This window comes from Halichoerus grypus, chromosome 3 (genome assembly GCF_964656455.1).
Source record: "Halichoerus grypus chromosome 3, mHalGry1.hap1.1, whole genome shotgun sequence".
Taxonomy (NCBI): Eukaryota; Metazoa; Chordata; class Mammalia; order Carnivora; family Phocidae; genus Halichoerus; species Halichoerus grypus.
In genome coordinates this window covers 57,185,415-57,203,791 of record NC_135714.1, presented here as the reverse complement: position 1 = coordinate 57,203,791, position 18,377 = coordinate 57,185,415, and the positions used below count along the sequence as shown (strand labels likewise).

At 42.2% G+C, this 18,377-nt stretch overlaps 1 protein-coding gene across 5 annotated transcripts in view; it reads left to right on the top strand.

The window, feature by feature from the left end:
• ADAMTS3 (ADAM metallopeptidase with thrombospondin type 1 motif 3) overlaps window positions 1–16,163 on the top strand; it is a 531,886-nt gene extending 515,723 nt beyond the window's left edge. For 4 of the 5 annotated variants that reach the window (XM_078068759.1, XM_078068756.1, XM_078068760.1 and 1 more), the window contains 5 exons: window positions 1,067–1,198; window positions 1,605–1,737; window positions 5,284–5,491; window positions 7,271–7,388; window positions 13,442–16,163. In XM_078068759.1, the coding sequence (XP_077924885.1) occupies window positions 1,067–1,198; window positions 1,605–1,737; window positions 5,284–5,491; window positions 7,271–7,388; window positions 13,442–13,998 (1,148 nt within the window). In that variant the 3' untranslated portion in view covers window positions 13,999–16,163. The remainder of the gene's footprint in view (window positions 1–1,066; window positions 1,199–1,604; window positions 1,738–5,283; window positions 5,492–7,270; window positions 7,389–13,441) is intronic. The other variant, XM_036078049.2, reaches the window with a different exon arrangement.
• The last annotated feature ends 2,214 nt before the right edge of the window (window positions 16,164–18,377 follow it).

Below are 18,377 nucleotides of genomic sequence, written 5' to 3'. Positions count from 1 at the left end.
TAAAATGACACTTAATCTATTACAAAATGCATGTTTAATTTGAATCTTCTCTTTTGCTGCTCCCTCAGCATCTACTTGGTTACAAGGTTTGTCAGACACACCTTTTTAATATCTACCACATCTGTTCCTTCCTCACCAGGTTTCCTTCATGATTTTGGAAGGGAAGATTATTGTAAAAGTCTTTTAACTAGTCAGCTAATTTGATTTTCTTCTCTTCCTTTATTTCCAGGGTAATCTTGAATGAATGACTGAATGAATGACCGAATGAGTAGTTATAGTATTTGATTTAAATCTTGTAGCCTCCTAATGTGTTGTCCTGAAGACACAGCATCGTTTATGTAGTATTCTTGTCAAAAGCGTTTTTGACCTGAATCTAATCACTAGGAGGCAATTAAATAAACCTCAATTGTGGGGCATTTTACAAAACAAATGGCCTGTACATCTCAAAAATATCCAAGATAAAAAGAGGCTCAGAAACTATTCCTGCTTAATTCCATGACAGCTAAATGCACTGCATAATCCTTGATTGGGAAAACATTGCTATGAACATGATAGGGGAAACTGGCAAATTTTGAATTTGGTCTGTATATTAGATAATAGTACTATATCTGTGTTAAATATTCTGGTTTTAAGAATTATGTAGGAGATGTACTTGTTACGGGCAGTATGCCGAAGTATTTACAAGTGAAGGATCAGGATGCCAGCAACTTACTCTCAAAGGGTTTGGCAAAATTTTATGTGTATTATATATATTGCATATTATAATTAAGCTATTACATATGTAAAAATATATACGTATGCACCTCAAATATAGTGACACGTAATACAAGGTTAATTTAGATGCAAGGCATAACAATGTTCATTGTGCTTTCCTTACATTTTTGTAGGTTTGGAATTTTTTTTTTAATTTAATTAATTAATTAATTATTTACAGATGTCAGGGTTGGTGAGTGGGGAGACCTTCAAAAACTCCCTGTGACCGCCAAGATAAAAAGTCCAAACACTAGTCTGGCACTTGAGGCTTTTAGGATTAGATTCTTTCCTATCTCCTATCCCCTTCACACAGGAAACTTCAGCCATTCAAACAGACCTGCCATTTTTAACGTGTCCTTTCCTTCGCTTGGAGTATTCTTCTGCTTCCTTCCCTTTACCCAACACTGTTTGAACTTGAAGATGCTGATCAAGAAGTGCGGATCTTGTGAGCAGTCCCTGCCCCTCCTCTGGCTAAGTTGAGACCCTCCCCTCTGTGCTCCTTTGGCGCCCTCTACAGTAAATTATGTACATAACCCTCTAAAAGCCTGTGTCCCTGGTATTGTCACAGTGGTTGTTCAGATCTGTCCCTTACACTAGACTGTATGTTCGGGGGTCTAGTTCATTAGCACATGAACACAGCTATATTTAATCATTTGTACTTTATTAAATGTAGGCCCTGAAAAGTTAAGGATTTTGTTTATTTAATTGACTTCTGGACCTTCAGTGTCTACAGCAATGCCTGGCCTCCTGTGCGTCCTCAGTCAGTATTTGTTGAATGAATGACTGAATGACCAAATATGTAGCAGGATGAATAAGTGAGTAAACCCAAAGAAATGTGTTTCCTTTCCTAGGTTTCCAGTACACTAAATACGGATGCCGTAGGAAAAGCGATAATAAGATGGTTCACCGCAGCTTCTGCGAGGTCAACAAGAAGCCAAAACCTATTAGAAGGATGTGCAATCTTCAGGAGTGTACACATCCACTGTAAGCACTTACTTTATCATATCCCGAGCACAACGTGAGAGGGATTTCAATGTCTCTAGTTCTTTTTAGTTTTAATTTTATTTTTAGTCAAAGCTAATAAACGTACCTGGTTTAAAGAGTCAGATCATTTCACAGGAATTATATAGAGCTGTGTTTCCCTGCCCTTTACCATACTCCTGCTTCTCAAAAACAACCACGTTCCAGCTATGATGCTTCTTTTGATATTTGGTAACTCCTTGTTTCTAGCTCTCTTAAGTAAAATGTTTTAGCATCTACTTGGTTTTGGGGGGTGGGGGAGGTTTTGGATATTATGTATATTGTGTATATTGAATTTCCAATGTGGAAAGCGAAGGGTTGAGCATTCTTTTACAATCCGTCCCCAAATACACATCCAGAGCCCAGACTTCTCTCTTCCCCAGTATTTCCAATATTGTTCTCACCTACCTTTTACTGATATTAATCTTCAGAGTTTATATTGTCTTAATGACTTCTGTCTGTCCCAACAGGTGAGTCATTTGCTGCTCTTTCTTTCCTCGTGAAACTTTCTTTCTTGAGAATTAATGAATATTTTGATTTTTATGCTTTGTTTTCTACTACTTTTCACTAATTCATCCCCATACTGTCTTCCATGAGTATCAATCTCCTATAAATACTAAACACTCAAGTATCCTGTTACGTGCAACTTCTGAGAGATATCTCTTAGAGAATTTTGTGTGTTCCAGCTCTGCCCTGGACTTCTTTCTTTTCGTCCTGGGGTGTCTTTTTACCTCTTCCTAGATAATCCCACTGCCTCTCCTTTGCATCGGATCTCCTGATTCCTGCATTTCTTGTCTTCTTATCTTTTCTTGTATTCATTTGTTCTGGTAATCATGTCTTCCAGTAGCTTCATGAAAAATGTATATACAAAGTGAAAATTTTTATCTTAAAAATTCTCTTACACCTAAGAAAAGTAGCTAAGAGGTTAAAGTATAAGAGTATAGGAAGCCTTTCTTCTCTCACTCTTGATCGTTGGGATACACACACATAGAATTCCAAACCGTAATGTATTTTCCTTTAGAATTTTGAAACCATTGTTCCATTGTTTTCTAGATTCCCATGTTGCTGTTGCAAAGTCATTTACTCTTCTGGTTCTCAATGCTTTCTATTTTTGTTTGTCATTCAAAGTTTATAGGATCTTCTTTTTGTTCCTAATGTCCCGAAATTTCACAGTGGTAAAACTGCCCATCGTTGATGCTCTACTTTTCTCATCCATTGTGCTGTGTACTCAAAGACTTTTTAAAACACAAAACCAGTATCTTTCATTTCCGGGACATTTTCCTGTGTTTTTACTTTGAAAATTTTCCCCTATTTTTTCAATATTCTTTCTTTCTAAGATATTTGTAGTTAGGATTCTTAAACAGATCTGATTCTCTTTTCTTTTCTCATCTATTGTTTATTGTTCTACTTGCTGAATTTTTCATTTTTACTATTGTGTTACTATCCAAGAGCACTTTAATATCCAAACACTCTGTTTTATTCCTCACGTGTTCCTTTTTTAAGGCATTGGATGCTTATTTCACAGATGTAAATATTCTTTTATCTCTTTTATGATATTAAAGATTTTCTTTTCCATGCATTATTTCTTTTGAGTTCTTTTCCTCTGTTTCTTTTTTCCCCCTCCATGATTTGTGTTAGAGGCTTTTCTGTGTCAGCTGATTGTTGGCTCTTCACGCACGTAAGAATACAGTATTAAAAGGCTGCTTGGAAGTTTGCTTTATGGTCAAGACTTGCTTGCTGGTGGGCTTCACTGTAGGACAAGCTGGCTGGACTCTTTCATTGAAGATCCTCAATGTATACTTAGGGCTTTTCTAAGGAAATGATCCGATTCCAAAGAGCAGCATCAATCATCTGCCTAGGGAGCATAAGCCTATTTGATAGCTGTTCTGGAAGTCATTGCACCATTCCAGTTGTGGGTTCTTACCTAGCCCCCTGTTTTCACTCTGGTCTCTTTCTCTATTATCTCTTGACTGTGTCTGTTGTCCACAAGCTAAAGGTCTCGTTCATCTTCCACCAAGGATAAACGTCAGACCTTCTGCTGGGTTAGAGGAGGGGCAATCCACCGGTGGGGGTAAGGATCAGGAGGTGGACCTGTTTGCACGCAGACTTTTCCTCAGTCCCGTTTTCAGGCCTGCCTTCACCCAGTTTTGCAGTGCACACTTTCACCTGCGGCCACAATCCAGCACGTTCCTGAAGTTCTGCCGCTAAGTCAGTCTGCTTGCCAGCTTCTACAGCTAAATTAAACTTCATCCCTCTTAGGTCTGCTGAGCTGGTAGCCATATGTCCCACTGCTTATCTTTTGGTGCATTCTGTCCAATTTCTTTTTTTTTTTTACCTTTGTGGATTTATGCCATTTTTCTCCTTTGTTACCATTCTAGGAATTCCAGGGGGGACTAAACTTAACCAGGAGTATCTATGACTATGAAGTGTATACTTCTCATATAGTATCTGTCTTCAAATGAGAGTTGCTATTGAGGGCCTTACAGTTGCTTAGTTGCCACAAACATTCTGCTGCCAGTTTGACACTCGTCAAAGCCATCCTAAGCTGGGGACAGCAAAGACTGCCAAGGTTTTACATGGTTATATTTTGATGCCCCATATATGTGAAAAGAAAAAAAAAAAGCAGAGGGAAAGTAACTCTGGAAAGGATAAAGAGTATGCCTCACGTACATTCTGACAGATTGAGGAACCAGATGGAATCACTGGGGTCGGCCCCTTGGGACCACACGTAGCCACACATCATGGAGACCTGTCCCTAATAATGCAGCCACAGCCGATGTGGAGAGTGCTGGGGCCATTGACGTCGCCCCAGAATTGGGGAATGTCCCATGGGAAATCTTTTTTGAAAATATCTTTTTAGAAATCTTTCTGTCAGGTGCATTCAAGCCCTGGATGCACACTACCTTTACCTTTTTGTTGGGCCTCCTAAGGGCCACTATGAAGAACTGAATTTTCCAAACAGGATAGGTACCTCAGGCAGCCTTCTCGGGGGCAACTGTAGAAATGAAACTGTCATCTCAGAATCTTAAATCGTGAGGAAACTCAGGATTTCATGGAAAAGCAGCAGCTGCCAAAGCAGTTTGTCTCAGCAAGTATCAGATGGATTGTCTTTCTAAATTTCCTTTCAGATGATTAATACCGTGAGGCAGTGTGGCTGAGAGCCCGCTGGTGTGTTTCTGAAAAACTGCCATGCTGCCTGGACCTAACCCGGCAACCTTCAGATGAGTTTCAGAAACCCTCTGTCGGTGGATCCTCCTTTAGAGAAAGAGGTTATTCCAGATCACAGGGAGGCAGAAAAATACCCAGGCATTAAACACAGAAGTGTCGGGCCTATTGCTGTTAGAAAATGCTCAGACTTTGGACTTGGTGGATGCGTCCCTCTTTCTGAAACTGCTTCCTGAGCCGGAGCGTGCCCCCCCTGGGTTGCCCGTCACCCAGGGCGCAGGGCAGGAGGGTGCGCGCGGCAGCCGCTAACCGTGTGCCCCCCTCTCCCCCCCCCGCGCGCTGCAGCTGGGTGGCCGAGGAGTGGGAGCACTGCACCAGAACCTGCGGGAGTTCCGGCTACCAGCTCCGCACCGTGCGCTGCCTGCAGCCGCTCCACGACGGCACCAACCGCTCGGTGCACAGCAAGTACTGCTCTGCGGACAGGCCCGACAACCGGCGGCCCTGCAACCGCGTGCCCTGCCCCTCCCACTGGAAAACAGGGCCCTGGAACGAGGTGGGCGTGCGACGCCCGTGCGCGCGCGCGTGAGTGTGCGCACGCGTGTGTGAGAGTGTGTGTGGCCCGTGTGCGCGCGCGTGTGTGCGGAAGCGTGCGCGGCATATTTTAATTTGGCTCACGTATCAGGTAGGCATTGTGTGAGTTGAGATGCGGCCACAGATTGTGTCATCATCAAGCACCTGGAGGTGCCAGGAAGCACGGTTTTAGAGCAGTGCTGGCATTTAGGATGAGTTGGTCGGGGCAAACCACCTTTGGGTGTGTTCTGAGGTAGCGGCGCGTCTAAAGGTGACTGGTCTGTTTCCTATCTTCGTTGACTTCACACCATTCCTACGGGATGAATTCCAAACGCCTGATCGTGAATGCAGGGCCCTGCCCCGTTTGGCACCATGGTAACTCTTCTCCTCCTCCTCCTCTCCCTCCTCCAACCCCCACCCCCACTCCTCCTCCTTTATTTCTTCAGGTATAACTGACATAACAGTATATATCAGCTTCAGGTGTACGATGTAATGATTCAATATTGGTATATATTGCAAAATGTTCACCACAATAAGTCCCATGCTAACTCTTCTTGCTCTGTTGTTCTTTATTCCAACTCTTTGTTCCAGTTTGAGAACCTCCTTGCTATTCCAAAAAGACCATGCTCAATGGAGTCTCCCCACCTTTTAGCTGATGGCCCTCCCCAGACCTCCTGACTCACCATCTCCTCCTCCTCCTCCACTAGGGCTCATCTCCAGGGTCCAAAATACCACCTTCCAGGGCTGCCTTTCCCACAGTCCTCCCTCTACATTCCAAAAACAAAGAGGCTTACCTCTAGTATGCCATTCAAGACAGAATACTGTAACTTCTGTCTTGGAGTCGGTGCTGCCACTGGTCCACACATTTCTTGAAGACTCTGTGTTGCTTCCCCACTACAAGCCAGGACCTGCCCAGTTGATGTTTGTTTGCTGACTCAGCATCGTGTGGCCTGAATTAATCCCACACCTTTGGTATTTCTAAAGATTCAAAAGGAGAAAAGTTTATAGGAGGAAAGGACATCACAAAGCAGATAGAGAATGAAGGAGGAAGTGGAAAGCAGGCCCAGGAAGGAAGGAACAGGCGAGTGAAGGTCACCTGCATGGGGCCAGAAAGATAACTCACATCTCCTTCTCCTCAGGGTCCTGGAACAAAGGTCCCTCGTCTCTAGCTCCTACCTGGAACAATGGCTTAGATGGTCCTGGACTTAATTTTAGAGCAGTTAGCCCCTTCATTAAAGAAATTAATTGATGGGAATAAAATAATCGTAGTTCCAAAGAGGTTGAATTAACCAAGGTAGCCTGCCAGTAAGTTCTACCATTAGTTAGGAAGGTGAAAGAATGGGAAGGTCAGTAACAGGATCTCTCCCTGAAGAGAGGGGCCACTACTGTTTTGGGAGAACTTTGCAAGTATTAACATTACAATAATGGCCTCTTGCCTGTCACGTGCTTACTGCCTGTGGGGCACAAATGCTTTACAGACATTGTCTCCTTTGCCTTCATTTAGTCCTGAGGCAAGTGTTAACCTTCCCAGCTTTCAGAGAAGCTTCAATGTGCCCAGGCTGGTCAGTCTTGCAGTCAGGTTCTAAACCTATGATTATCTGTCTCCAAACAAAATGGAGAAGGAACTACAGAGCTGTGCAAGCGTGTGTGTGTGTGTGTGTGTGTGTGTGTGTGTGTGTGCACGCATGTGCATGTGTGTCCACAGGGAGAAAGGTGGTCTTGGTGGAATAAACCTCTCTAACCGTAGCCTTTGTTTCTCTAGTGTTCGGTAACCTGCGGGGAAGGAACAGAGGTGAGGCAGGTCCTCTGCAGGGCAGGAGACCACTGTGCAGGGGAGAAGCCCGAGGCCGTCAGAGCCTGTCAGCTGCCTCCCTGTAATGGTAGGTGTGACGCCGATTGGTTTCACTGTTCTGACAATGGTTTTGAAGCCTCAAAAAGCAGAATTTCAGGACAAACTCTGGAATTTCTGTTTGCTTATCCAAAAAGAACCTAAGGAGCACACCCCTGACACATGAGCCTAATCCTCTTCTTTCAGATCAGTGTTTGAGGCAGTGTCCCACGCCAGCGAGGTAGCATAAGCCCCGCGGCATCCCTGGTTCCTGTCAGGCGCTAATGCAGGGGTGAGGGCGCGTCGCGTATGTGAAGCTGCTGTCGATTTGTTTTTCTAGTAGAAGCTACTTATTTTCTCTCTGTGCCTTTGTAATTTCGCATCATTGTAAAAGGCATAATATTGCAGAAGGTTTTGAAATATTTTGCTGTAATTATCCAGTTTAGACATGTGGATGATCAGTGCCATTTACAAAGCCATTTCTGTGGGGCGCCTGGGTGGCTCAGTCGTTAAGCGTCTGCCTTCGGCTCAGGTCATGATCCCGGGGTCCTAGAAGTGAGCCCCATATCGGGCTCCCTGCTCGGCAGGAAGCCTGCTTCTCCCTCTCCCACTCCCCGTGCTTGTGTTCCTGCTCTCGCTGTGTCTCTGTCAAATAAATAAATAAATCTTTATAAGAACAAAGAAAAAAAAAAAACCCAAAGCCATTTCTGTTACCTCTCCATCCATATGCATGCCCTTCAGCAAGGCAGTTTCGGAATAGACACTTGCACGCCTGCAAACGTTTGCCTAACCTACCTCCTTGCTATATCCCAAGCGCAGAGCGTATTTTAAACTATGTATCAGTTTGCTGTTGTAACAGGAAATATGTATGGGATGGCAGCCGTTTCTATCACTCTGTCCCTCTTCCTCCTTTTCTGTGCTCCCTCTGTCTACATCCATCTCTGTCCTCTGCCTCATTTTGTATCTCCATTTGCTGTCCTCTGTCTCTCATTCTCTGTGCTGGTCCAGTCTGGCTCCCTGTCTGACTTGCTGTCGTCTGCCACCTGCAGGTTGTTCACTTTTCTCTGCGTCTATCACACGTGCTTTCTGACCTCATTCCCCCCGCGCCGTTCCACACTCTCCCTCTCCCCCTATCCTCATCCCCTGTCTTTCTCCTTCTTTTCGTCTCCTCTTCTCTCTCTCCTCATCTCTTCCTGTCTCCTTTTTCCTTATTGTCCTCTTTCTCTCCCTGATATCTCCCTAGCCTCTTTCTACGTCCTGTGTCTGTCTGTGTCCCTCCTTCACCCCCACCTTGCCCTTTCTCAGGGTCCTCCTGCCCTTTCTCCCCGTCCTTGTCCCTCTGCCTTTCTCTCCCACTCTGTGTCTGTATCTGGCTCTTCATCTCCCTCACTCCTGTCTCTCTCCTCTCCATCCCTTGTCTTCCTCACCTACTTTCTTCCTCCAAGCCCCCATGTCTCTGCTCTCTGATTGTGTCTGGCTCTCTTTCTTCTTGTCCCCCCCACTGCACCATCTGCTGTCTGTTCTCTCTCTCTCCCTCCCCCTTCGTCTCTCTCTCTTCCCCACCTCACACCATCTCCCCCTTCTCGTTTCCTTACCCACCCCACTTCTGCCATCACAAGCTTCCTCTTAAATGCCGCTTCCCTGAGTCTGTACCTAATGACGACTGGATGTTGCTGTCACACTAGTGAGACTTGGAACTAAAGAAGTTGCCTTTTTATGGCCTACAGCATAAGAAGCCATTAACTAAATATTGACATCTGCTGCATGGTACTTTCTTTTTTCAAGAAAATTGTCAAGGCACTGTTTTATCAAATGTCTTTTTTTTTTTTATTTTTTTTGAGGAAATTTCAGGTCAAGTCGTAAACCTTATAAACTATTTCATTATAAATTTTCATTTGAAATGTGTGGTAGCAAGAACGAGTATGGCCATGAGGGGGAGACAAAGGACTTAGATAGTTAATCTTTTTTCTGGAAAATATACTTGAAAATTTAAAACACAAGACAAAGCCAACAGAACAAACTTTACCCGGTTAGAAGGTGTAAAGTTTACTGTTGTCATAATATTTTACTCTTCTGTATTACTGCCAAGAGGCTAAAAACTTTGTGAGTACACTTGACTGTTCCTAATAGTTGGTAGAGCTATGCGTTTCTGCAAATATGCCCAACTGTCAGCAAGAATCGCTTGATTCTCTTCCTTTGGCTAAATGAGATTCTTTTTAATTGTAAAATAGAGGTACAGATGAGATGGCTTAACTATGTTAGGGATTCCACAGTCTTTTAGCTGCTGTATTGCCCTGACATCCAGGCCCGACAGCCAATTCTATGAGGTCTAAAAGGCCATACATTTCTTTTTTTTTTTGAAGATTTTATTTATTTATTTGACAGAGAGAGAGACAGCGAGAGAGGGAACACAAGCAGGGGGAGTGGGAGAGGGAGAAGCAGGCTTCCCACCGAGCAGGGAGCCCGATGCGGGGCTCGATCCCAGGACCCTGGGATCATGACCTGAGCCGAAGTCAGACGCTCAACAACTGAGCCACCCAGGCGCCCCAGGCCATACATTTCTATCACACATTGCAACTAAGTAATAATTCCCATCAGTCTCAAACTGCAATTAAAATCAAATGACTTTTTGAGACTATGTGTAATACCCTTTTCCTGAACCTTGTATAATGATCTGGGCATGGAACTAGAAGGCTGAAAAGCTTCCTTAATTTACTGATTGCGTTTGTCATGTGAATCCTTTCCCTAAGCCCCATTTTGATTGTACGATTTCATTGTTGCTGTTAAGCTCTGCCCATCTATCCTGAGACAAATTACCATAAAGTGAATGTATCCCTTTGCTCTTATCTCATTTTTCTTTTTTCTCAGAATATCTCATCCTTTTCCTCGTCTACATAGAATGGCCCTAACTAGATCCATGTTGTGAGCCAGTCCTTGCAGTGCTGAGGTGCTCACACAGAGGCGAGCCTCGTACATGAACTCCTTCTCTAACACAGAGAGACTAGGTTATGCTTTGAGCTGGGCCACAGAAAGGGGGTGAGGGGGTGATGGGTCAGAGGGAAAAGAGAGTACAGGGTCAAATAAAGTCCTCTCATCACAGGGCCTAGAGCCTTAAACATACAGGAAGAAGAAATTAATATTCTTATTTTAAGATAATAGGCATGGAAAAAGTAATTCCGAAATAATAAGGATATTTGAGGGGACTCCAATTAATGTGATGTGCAGGCATTCACAACATAATTAGATGATTACCTTAGCTAATAGGAAATATTCAGACATGTCATACTATCTAGTAGATCTGTAAATGCCAGGCAAACACAGGTATTTCCAAATTTTGGGATGGGACATGGTATTATAACTCTAATGGGTAGTTTTATAATTAATTTTATAATTTGTAATTGGAAACAGATACAGGTGGCAATTTTAGCTCTCTCGGTCTTGCCAACTGACCTCTTTTTTTTCAAACTTTAGGAAAAAAGATTCTTTAATTTCTTTAGCAATTTATATACAGGTTCCTTACCTAGCAATAGAGCAGCATTCCCCAGTAATACATTGTAATTTTAAGTGATTGTAGTACATAAGTGCCACAATTTACAATTCTTTGTGTTTACAAATCAGACGTAGCTGTTGCACCATGTTGGTGGGCGCTGCATAGGATGTGCCCTAAAATGGATGAAAATAAGTACAAACAAATGTGTCCATGAGTTCAACATTTGGATTTTTTGAAATCTAATTCTTATAACTGTACTCAAAAAAAATTTAAAAATAATAAAAAGAGTGTACACACACGTATCAAATGTTTTATGAGTGTTACTTTAGTACTCTTTAAACATAAAGTGTTATCAATTCAGTGAAATTAAATTTAAAAACTATGAATGATTCAAAAGAAAATTGGCACACTTTACCCAAATTTATGCTTTCAAATAATAGTCTGAGGATATTTGGTAGTAAAAATGAAACTATTGCATTGACTCTGGGTGTTACCTTGGTTTTTCTTTTGGTAATACGTTTTTAAGATTTAATTTGTTCCATGGGGCGCCTGGGTGGCTCAGTTGGTTAAAAGCGACTGCCTTCGGCTCAGGTCGTGATCCTGGAGTCCCGGGATCGAGTCCCACGTCGGGCTCCCTGCTCGGCAGGGGGTCTGCTTCTCCCTCTGACCCTCTTCCCTCTCGTGCTCTCTGTCTCTCATTCTCTCTCTCTCAAATAAATAAATAAAATCTTTAAAAAAAAAAAAAAAAGATTTAATTTGTTCCAATAGGGCCTTAGAATTTATTTTGATTTTTATTTATTTATTATTATTTTTTAAAAGACTTATTTATTTATTTTGGAGAGAGAGAGAGAGAGAGAGCAAGCAAGGGGGAGGGGCAAAGGGAGAGAGAATCTCAAGCACTGAGCCTGACGCGGGGCTCAATCCCAGGACCCTGAGATCATGACCTGAGCTGAAATCAAGAGTCAGACGCTTAACCAACTGAGCCACCCAGACGCCCCTATTTATTATGTTTTTTAAAGGTTTATGAGAGAGAGAGAGAGAGCAGAGGGGAGGGGCAGAGGGAGAGGGAGAGAGAGAATCCCACGCAGATTCCCCGGTTGAGCAGAGAACCTGATGAGGGCCTTGAGCTCAAAACCCTGAGATCGTGACCTGAGCCAAAATCATGAGTCAGACGCTTAACCAACTGACCCCAGGCGCCCCAGGATTTATTTTGATTTTAAATTTAAATTTAATGTAGAAGCTAATCTATTAGAAAGCCAGAAATAGCATAAAGTTTAAAAAAAAAAAAAAAGATGTCCCTTTATATCCTAAAAAATATCTGTGGCAAAATGAATCCTATTTTCTCATGCTAAAATCAGATATAGGGGCGCCTGGGTGGCTCAGACGGTTAAGCGTCTGCCTTCGGCTCAGGTCATGATCCCGGGGTCCTGGGATCGAGCCCCGCATCGGCCTCCTCACTCAGCGGGAAGCCTGCTTCTCCCTCTCCTTCTACTGCTCCCCCTGCTTGTGCTCTCTCGCTCTCTCTGTCAAATAAATAAAATCTTAAAAAAAAATAAACAAAAATAAAATCAGATATAGGTTCCTACTAGGAAGAGAACAGTACCTTCAGTCTGCAGACTTGATGGAGATATGAAAATGGTGGTCAACCCAAGTGCTTTGCACAGAAAAAAACTACTTATTTCAGTGAATTTATCTAAATGTTCGTATTTGTTTATTGAGGTATAATTGACATATAGCATATTAGTTTCAGGTGTAGAATATAATGATTTGATATTTTTATATATTGTAAAATGATCACAACCATAAGTCTAGTTAATGCCTATCACCATATATAGTTATAAAATTATTTTTTCTTACCATGAGAACTTTTAAGATCTATTCTCTTAGCAGTTTTTAAATATGCCATACAGTATTATGAACTGTAGTCACCATGTGTACATTACACGCCCGTGACATGTATTTTATAACTGGAAATTTCTACCTTTTGACCCCCTTCACCCATTTCACCCACTCCAACCCCCGCCATTGGCAAACACCAATCACCGCATCAAGGGGCTTTTGTTTTTAGATTCCACATACAAGTGAGACCATGCAGTATTTGTCCATCTTGGTCTGACTTATTTCGTTTAACATAATGTCCTCAAGGTCCATCCATGTCGTAAATGGCAAACTTTCATTCTTTTTTATATCTGAATAATATTCCGCTATATACATATACCACAATTTCTTTATCCATTCATCCATCCATTGATAGACAGTTAAGTTTTTTCCGTATCTTGGCTATTGTAAACAATGCTGCAGTCAACATGGGGGTGCAGATATCTTTTGGAATTAGTGTTTTCATTTTCTCCCGATACATACTTTTGGGACTTACTGGATCATATGGTAGTTATATTTTAAATTTTTTTTAAGAGTATCTATACTGTTGTCCACAGTGGATGTAGCAGGTTTACATTCTCACCACGAATCTTCATATTTTTAATGCAAAGGCTCATTTGGGCAACTCCAATTAATGTCAGATTTTACTTAAAATTTTTTATATTCCGAAACAGTTTTCATTTCTTCCTTTTGTTTTCTGTTTCAATGTGTGTGTTGTCTTCTTTGACCCTTTGCAGATGAGCCATGTTTGGGAGACAAGTCCATATTCTGTCAAATGGAGGTGCTGACGCGATACTGTTCCATACCAGGTTATAACAAGTTATGTTGTGAGTCATGCAGCAAGCGCGGTAGCACGCTGCCACCACCGTACCTTCCAGAAGCTGCGGAAACTCACGGTGATGCTGTCTTTAACCCTAGCAACCTCCCTGGAGCTCTAGTGATGCCTACATCTTTGGTTCCTTACCATCCGGAGCCCCCTGCCGAGAAGAAATCTCTGAGTAGGCTGTCTTCAGTGGGAGGTCCAAATGCCTTCACTGCTTCCAGGCCACACAGTAAACCTGATGGTGCTAATTTCCCCCAGAGGAGAGCTCAGCAAGCAGCAAGTAGGACTCTGAGACTGGTGTCCCCGGCCACCAGGAGCGGCGCCCTCAACTCCTCCTCAGAAGTGCCCACTGCCCGCCTCCTCGCAGTGAGTGATTCCACGGGTGCTGCTTCTCAGGCAAGAACCTCAAAGAAAGGTGACAAAATTGCTGACAAGAGCCATCCGGTCAGATCATCCGCTTTGGAAAGATGAGAATGCGGACCTCCAAGGCTCGAAATCAGCAGAGAACCCCGGACAGGCCCCCTCTCCCCATGGTGCATACAGCTTGTTGAAAGTGTACATCTCCGTAAATTGTCAACTCGTTTTGTCTGTGAGTGAAGAGCAAAAAGTGCTGGTTCACTTTCTAGTTGCTTTCATCCTCCTTTTGTTCCGCATTGACTCATTTACCAGAAGTCATTGGAAGAAAGCACCAAAGATGATTAATAGAAGGAAAGTAAGTTGCTAAGTGTGTTGGTCACTCTCTCATGCCGCAGAGGGACTGGAACCAATTATGTATCTCGGCTGATTTTTTTTTTTAAAGTTACACTAAAAATAAAAAAAAGAGGTGCCAACAGTTTACACTTTAACAAAATATTTTGGAAATGGAGCAAAAAATTCTTAGACTTGTATTCCTATTTATCTATATTAGAAGTATTGTATGAGCGGATTTGCAGCTGTTGTGTAAATACTGTATATTGCAGAAATCAGTATTATTTTAAGAGATGTGTTCTCAAATGATTGTTTACTATATTACATTTCTGGATGTTCTAGGTGCCTGTTGTTGGGTATTGCCTTATTTGACGTTCTATGGGTTGATTTTCGAAGCAGAATTTTATGAATAAGAAGTTAGAATTGTAGCTACTGACAAAGGGTTTTGTTGTGTGGTTTTGTCTAATCAACAGTGCGATACCTAAATTACAGAAAAAGAAAAGTCACAAATGCTGCAGATATACAGATTCCAGCTTCCCTATTACCTTCCACTTTTTAAATAAAAAGGAGTAGGACTGATGTGTCCGTCGACTAGGGGTCACAGGGACAGAGACTAGTCAGTTAGCCTGTGCCAGACAAAATTAAAACCCTCATACCAGGACCTCAGTAGGCACCACCGAAGTGTCCTGTGTTCTTGTGTTGATTTGTCTTTTCCCTTTGTTGACATACACAAACGGCTATACTCAATGTACTGTAATAATAACAAAAGAAAAATGTTTTGAGATAATTTGTTTGTATGTTGGTAGCTGAGAAAAGCATCATCGAACTAGAATTGACACCCGAGTATTATAGGGCTTTGGGGCTTTGGAGGAAGATTCAAGAAAGGATTTGTCAGTGGTCGCAATATTTATTTTCTGCATGGTCCGTATTCAAATGTTCACAACCACAATGCATCTGACTGCAATCATGTGCTAGTAATTTATGTCAGTGGTCACCTTGCTCACAGTGAAGCCAGAAATGCTCTCTCCAGGGAGTAGATGTAAAGTACTTGTATATAGAATTCAGAACTGAAGATATTTATTAAAAGTTGATTTTTTTTTCTTGATAGTATTTTTATGTACTAAATATTTACGCTAATATCAATGACATATTTTGGTAAACTAGAGAGACATAATTAGAGATGCACATTTTGTGCATGGAGGAGAAAGGTAAGCAAACAACAACAGCCAAATCGAAGAGCTAAAATACAACAAATTTGATGTCACGCAGACTTTTTGCATTTTTAAGGTAGTTGATACAAAGTTAATGACTTGTTCCCTTTCAATGAAACATAAAATAGTAGAGGCCCAGATAGCTGTTTAATGAAATAGTGAATTAGAAACATTTTTTTAATGGATATGAAAGAGATAAATACTGAAAAGAAAAAAAGGAAGTGTTGTGAGCATAATGTTCTTGAGGTCAGTTCCTGAACTGTCTAAAACTATATAATGCAAATGAACTCTAGAGATGTTAACCTCTATAAGCACAGAATGTGCAAGGACTTTGGCCTCAAACCATAGTAAACTCACAGCTTCACCTATTGCCTCTATACCTCTAAAGAATCGCTGCTACTTCGTGCAAGACTTTTAAAGTTTAAATGAATTAGGTGAATTCCAGATCGTCAATCTCTGAGCCTCAAGTAGAAGTCATTTTTTTTTTCCCCTCAAAGTTTCCCCAGAATGAAATGCTCTCTAGTTTGCTTGCATATGTATGCATCTGGTCCACAGGAGAATGCAGAGAAAGATGATCACACACATACACCTCCCAGAAAGATGTATATATTTGTTATACTTCTGATCTTTGAGCTTCCTTTTCTACTAAGCTAAAAATTCCTTTTTATCCAAGTGTACACTACTGATGCTGTTTGTTGTATTGAGAGCACGTAGCAATAAAAATGTTAACAAAATCTAGACCCGGCTCTATCTAGATTTTATCATCAGATTCAACGCTGAGTAATGCAAACTTTTCTTTCCTCCTACAAAGTTGAAATAGTGTCAAATTCATTAGCTACTTGGACTTTGTCTAAAGAGGCTCAAATAAAGCGACAGTGTCTCCTATCCTCACACCAAGGTGTATCATAATATTTTTTTTAATTAAAAGAAAGGGAGACTATGAGTGGTGGCTTTTTGCTTAAATCCATCCCCCAGAACTATGAAGATGCAAAGAGGAAAGGGCAGTAATGTAGGATGTACGAGGAGGAAAAGGGGGACTTCTGTCTTTCAAATGTGCAATCTCAGAGTGGTTTTTAAAGAAAAGCTGCCCAGCAGCTTTAGAACCCTGATGACCTGAGGACTGCTGGGAACACGTGACACCTGAGTCGGGAGTGTGGGCAGAAGTGGGGCATCAGGAGGTGGTGGGGGGTGGGGGTGGCGGCTTTCCTTATGTCACAGGGAGGTACTATATTGCCACGGTTACCAGCTTAAAGGGCAAAAGCAGACCAACTCAGGTTGGAACTGCGCCTGTACCTTTATACCTGAATGATCCTGGGTAACCAGACTAAATGTCAGCTTCCTCACCTGTAAAATGGGAGGCAGAACTGTCAAACATCATTGCGTGATTGCCGTGAGAAACGAGAAAGTAAAGTTGTTAGCACGGGGCTTGACACCTAGTAGCTCTCAATAAATATTAAGTATCATTATTGTCCTTATATTGTCCCCATCCTCCTCCTCCTCCTCTTCATTAAGTGACCAAACCACAGCTTTCCTGTAGGGTCCACAGCTAGTTTGAATCATGGTCACTGAGTCTCCTTAATGGTGGTAAAGAACATAGTGTCAGGAATCCTAAAGACAAGCACTTTGGCTTTAAAAATTAATAGGAGGGACAAACTCATTAAAAATGATCTCCAGTCATCGGTTTTGAAAAATTTTAGCTAATTACGTCCACTCTCCCTTCACAAACAATAAGTAGTCAAACTAAAGAATGACGATTAATTCTGTATTTCTGCAAAAATGGCCCGTGATGAAATAATGCTCCAGATTAGCAAATAAAATGTTTTTCATGTATTTACATTAATACACTTTGCAGAAATATCAAGTCATTCCTTTAAACATATCTTATCATGAATAAGCTGCTTAAATATATGCTAGAAAAAAATCACTTGAAGAATGAAGTGTGGACAACCAAAAGGGACATCACTTGTGACCGAAGTATTCAAACGGTAAAAAAGGTTAAAGTAAAGCTATTTAAAATGCAATAAAATATAAAAACCGCCTAAGGCTGCATAGGCACTATCAACACACCAACTAGTATCAGAGAACATTCGTTTTGGACCGATACTTGAGAAATTTATTTAGAGCTAACAACAATATTCAAAAATTCATTAAAATACTGCCTACTGAGCAAAGAAAGCATAATCTAAAATGAATTTGCCATCAAAAACAAATTCTAAAACAAACCAAAATGCTATCAGTTCTGCAAAATCATCAGAGAGTTCACCTAGGTATTAGAATTACTCCTTAAATTCCCGCACCTTGATAAATGGCAAGAGCATAAAAAGTTGCCCATCTACTTCACCGAGACGCTAAGGTTCCTCGTAGGAGCACTGAGAACATTGACTCCGCCTCTGGTCCTCCCCTCTTGTTATCCCCTCGGGCACGCAGGTGGCGCCACTTTAGATAACTACCCTGTAACCTCACCCCTGTGCTCCTCGCTCCATAAAAGCTGGGGATTAAGGTCCGGATAGTGGCGGCGGATAGGAGTGCTGCTTGGATTGTCCGGTGGTCCGACCGCCTCCTGATTGCCCCTGTCTGTAAGTTACCCGGGGTAAAACTGTGTGAATGGTATGGAGTGGCTCGCTTCTTTTTCTGGTATTGCAATGCCTTCTCAGGCTGGAGGGTACGTTTCTGACCCTCCTCCACCTTCGAACAATTGGTTACTCTGCTGGATACCGAGAAAGAAACAAGCATGAGAGATGGGGCTGAGCAGCCGAAAGCCCCTTGTTTCTGGGGGAGCTCCCAAGCTAGCCAGCCACTGCCATGTGGGGGCACTTGGCCAGGTGTTCTGAGCATTTCGGACCAGTGCTTGAGCACAGATACCCTAAAAACACCCGTGGGATTGCTAGCTATCCTGTCTGAAACGGGTGGGGAAGCACCGAGGGAAGGGCCGAGAAGGGGTGGCAGCTCAGG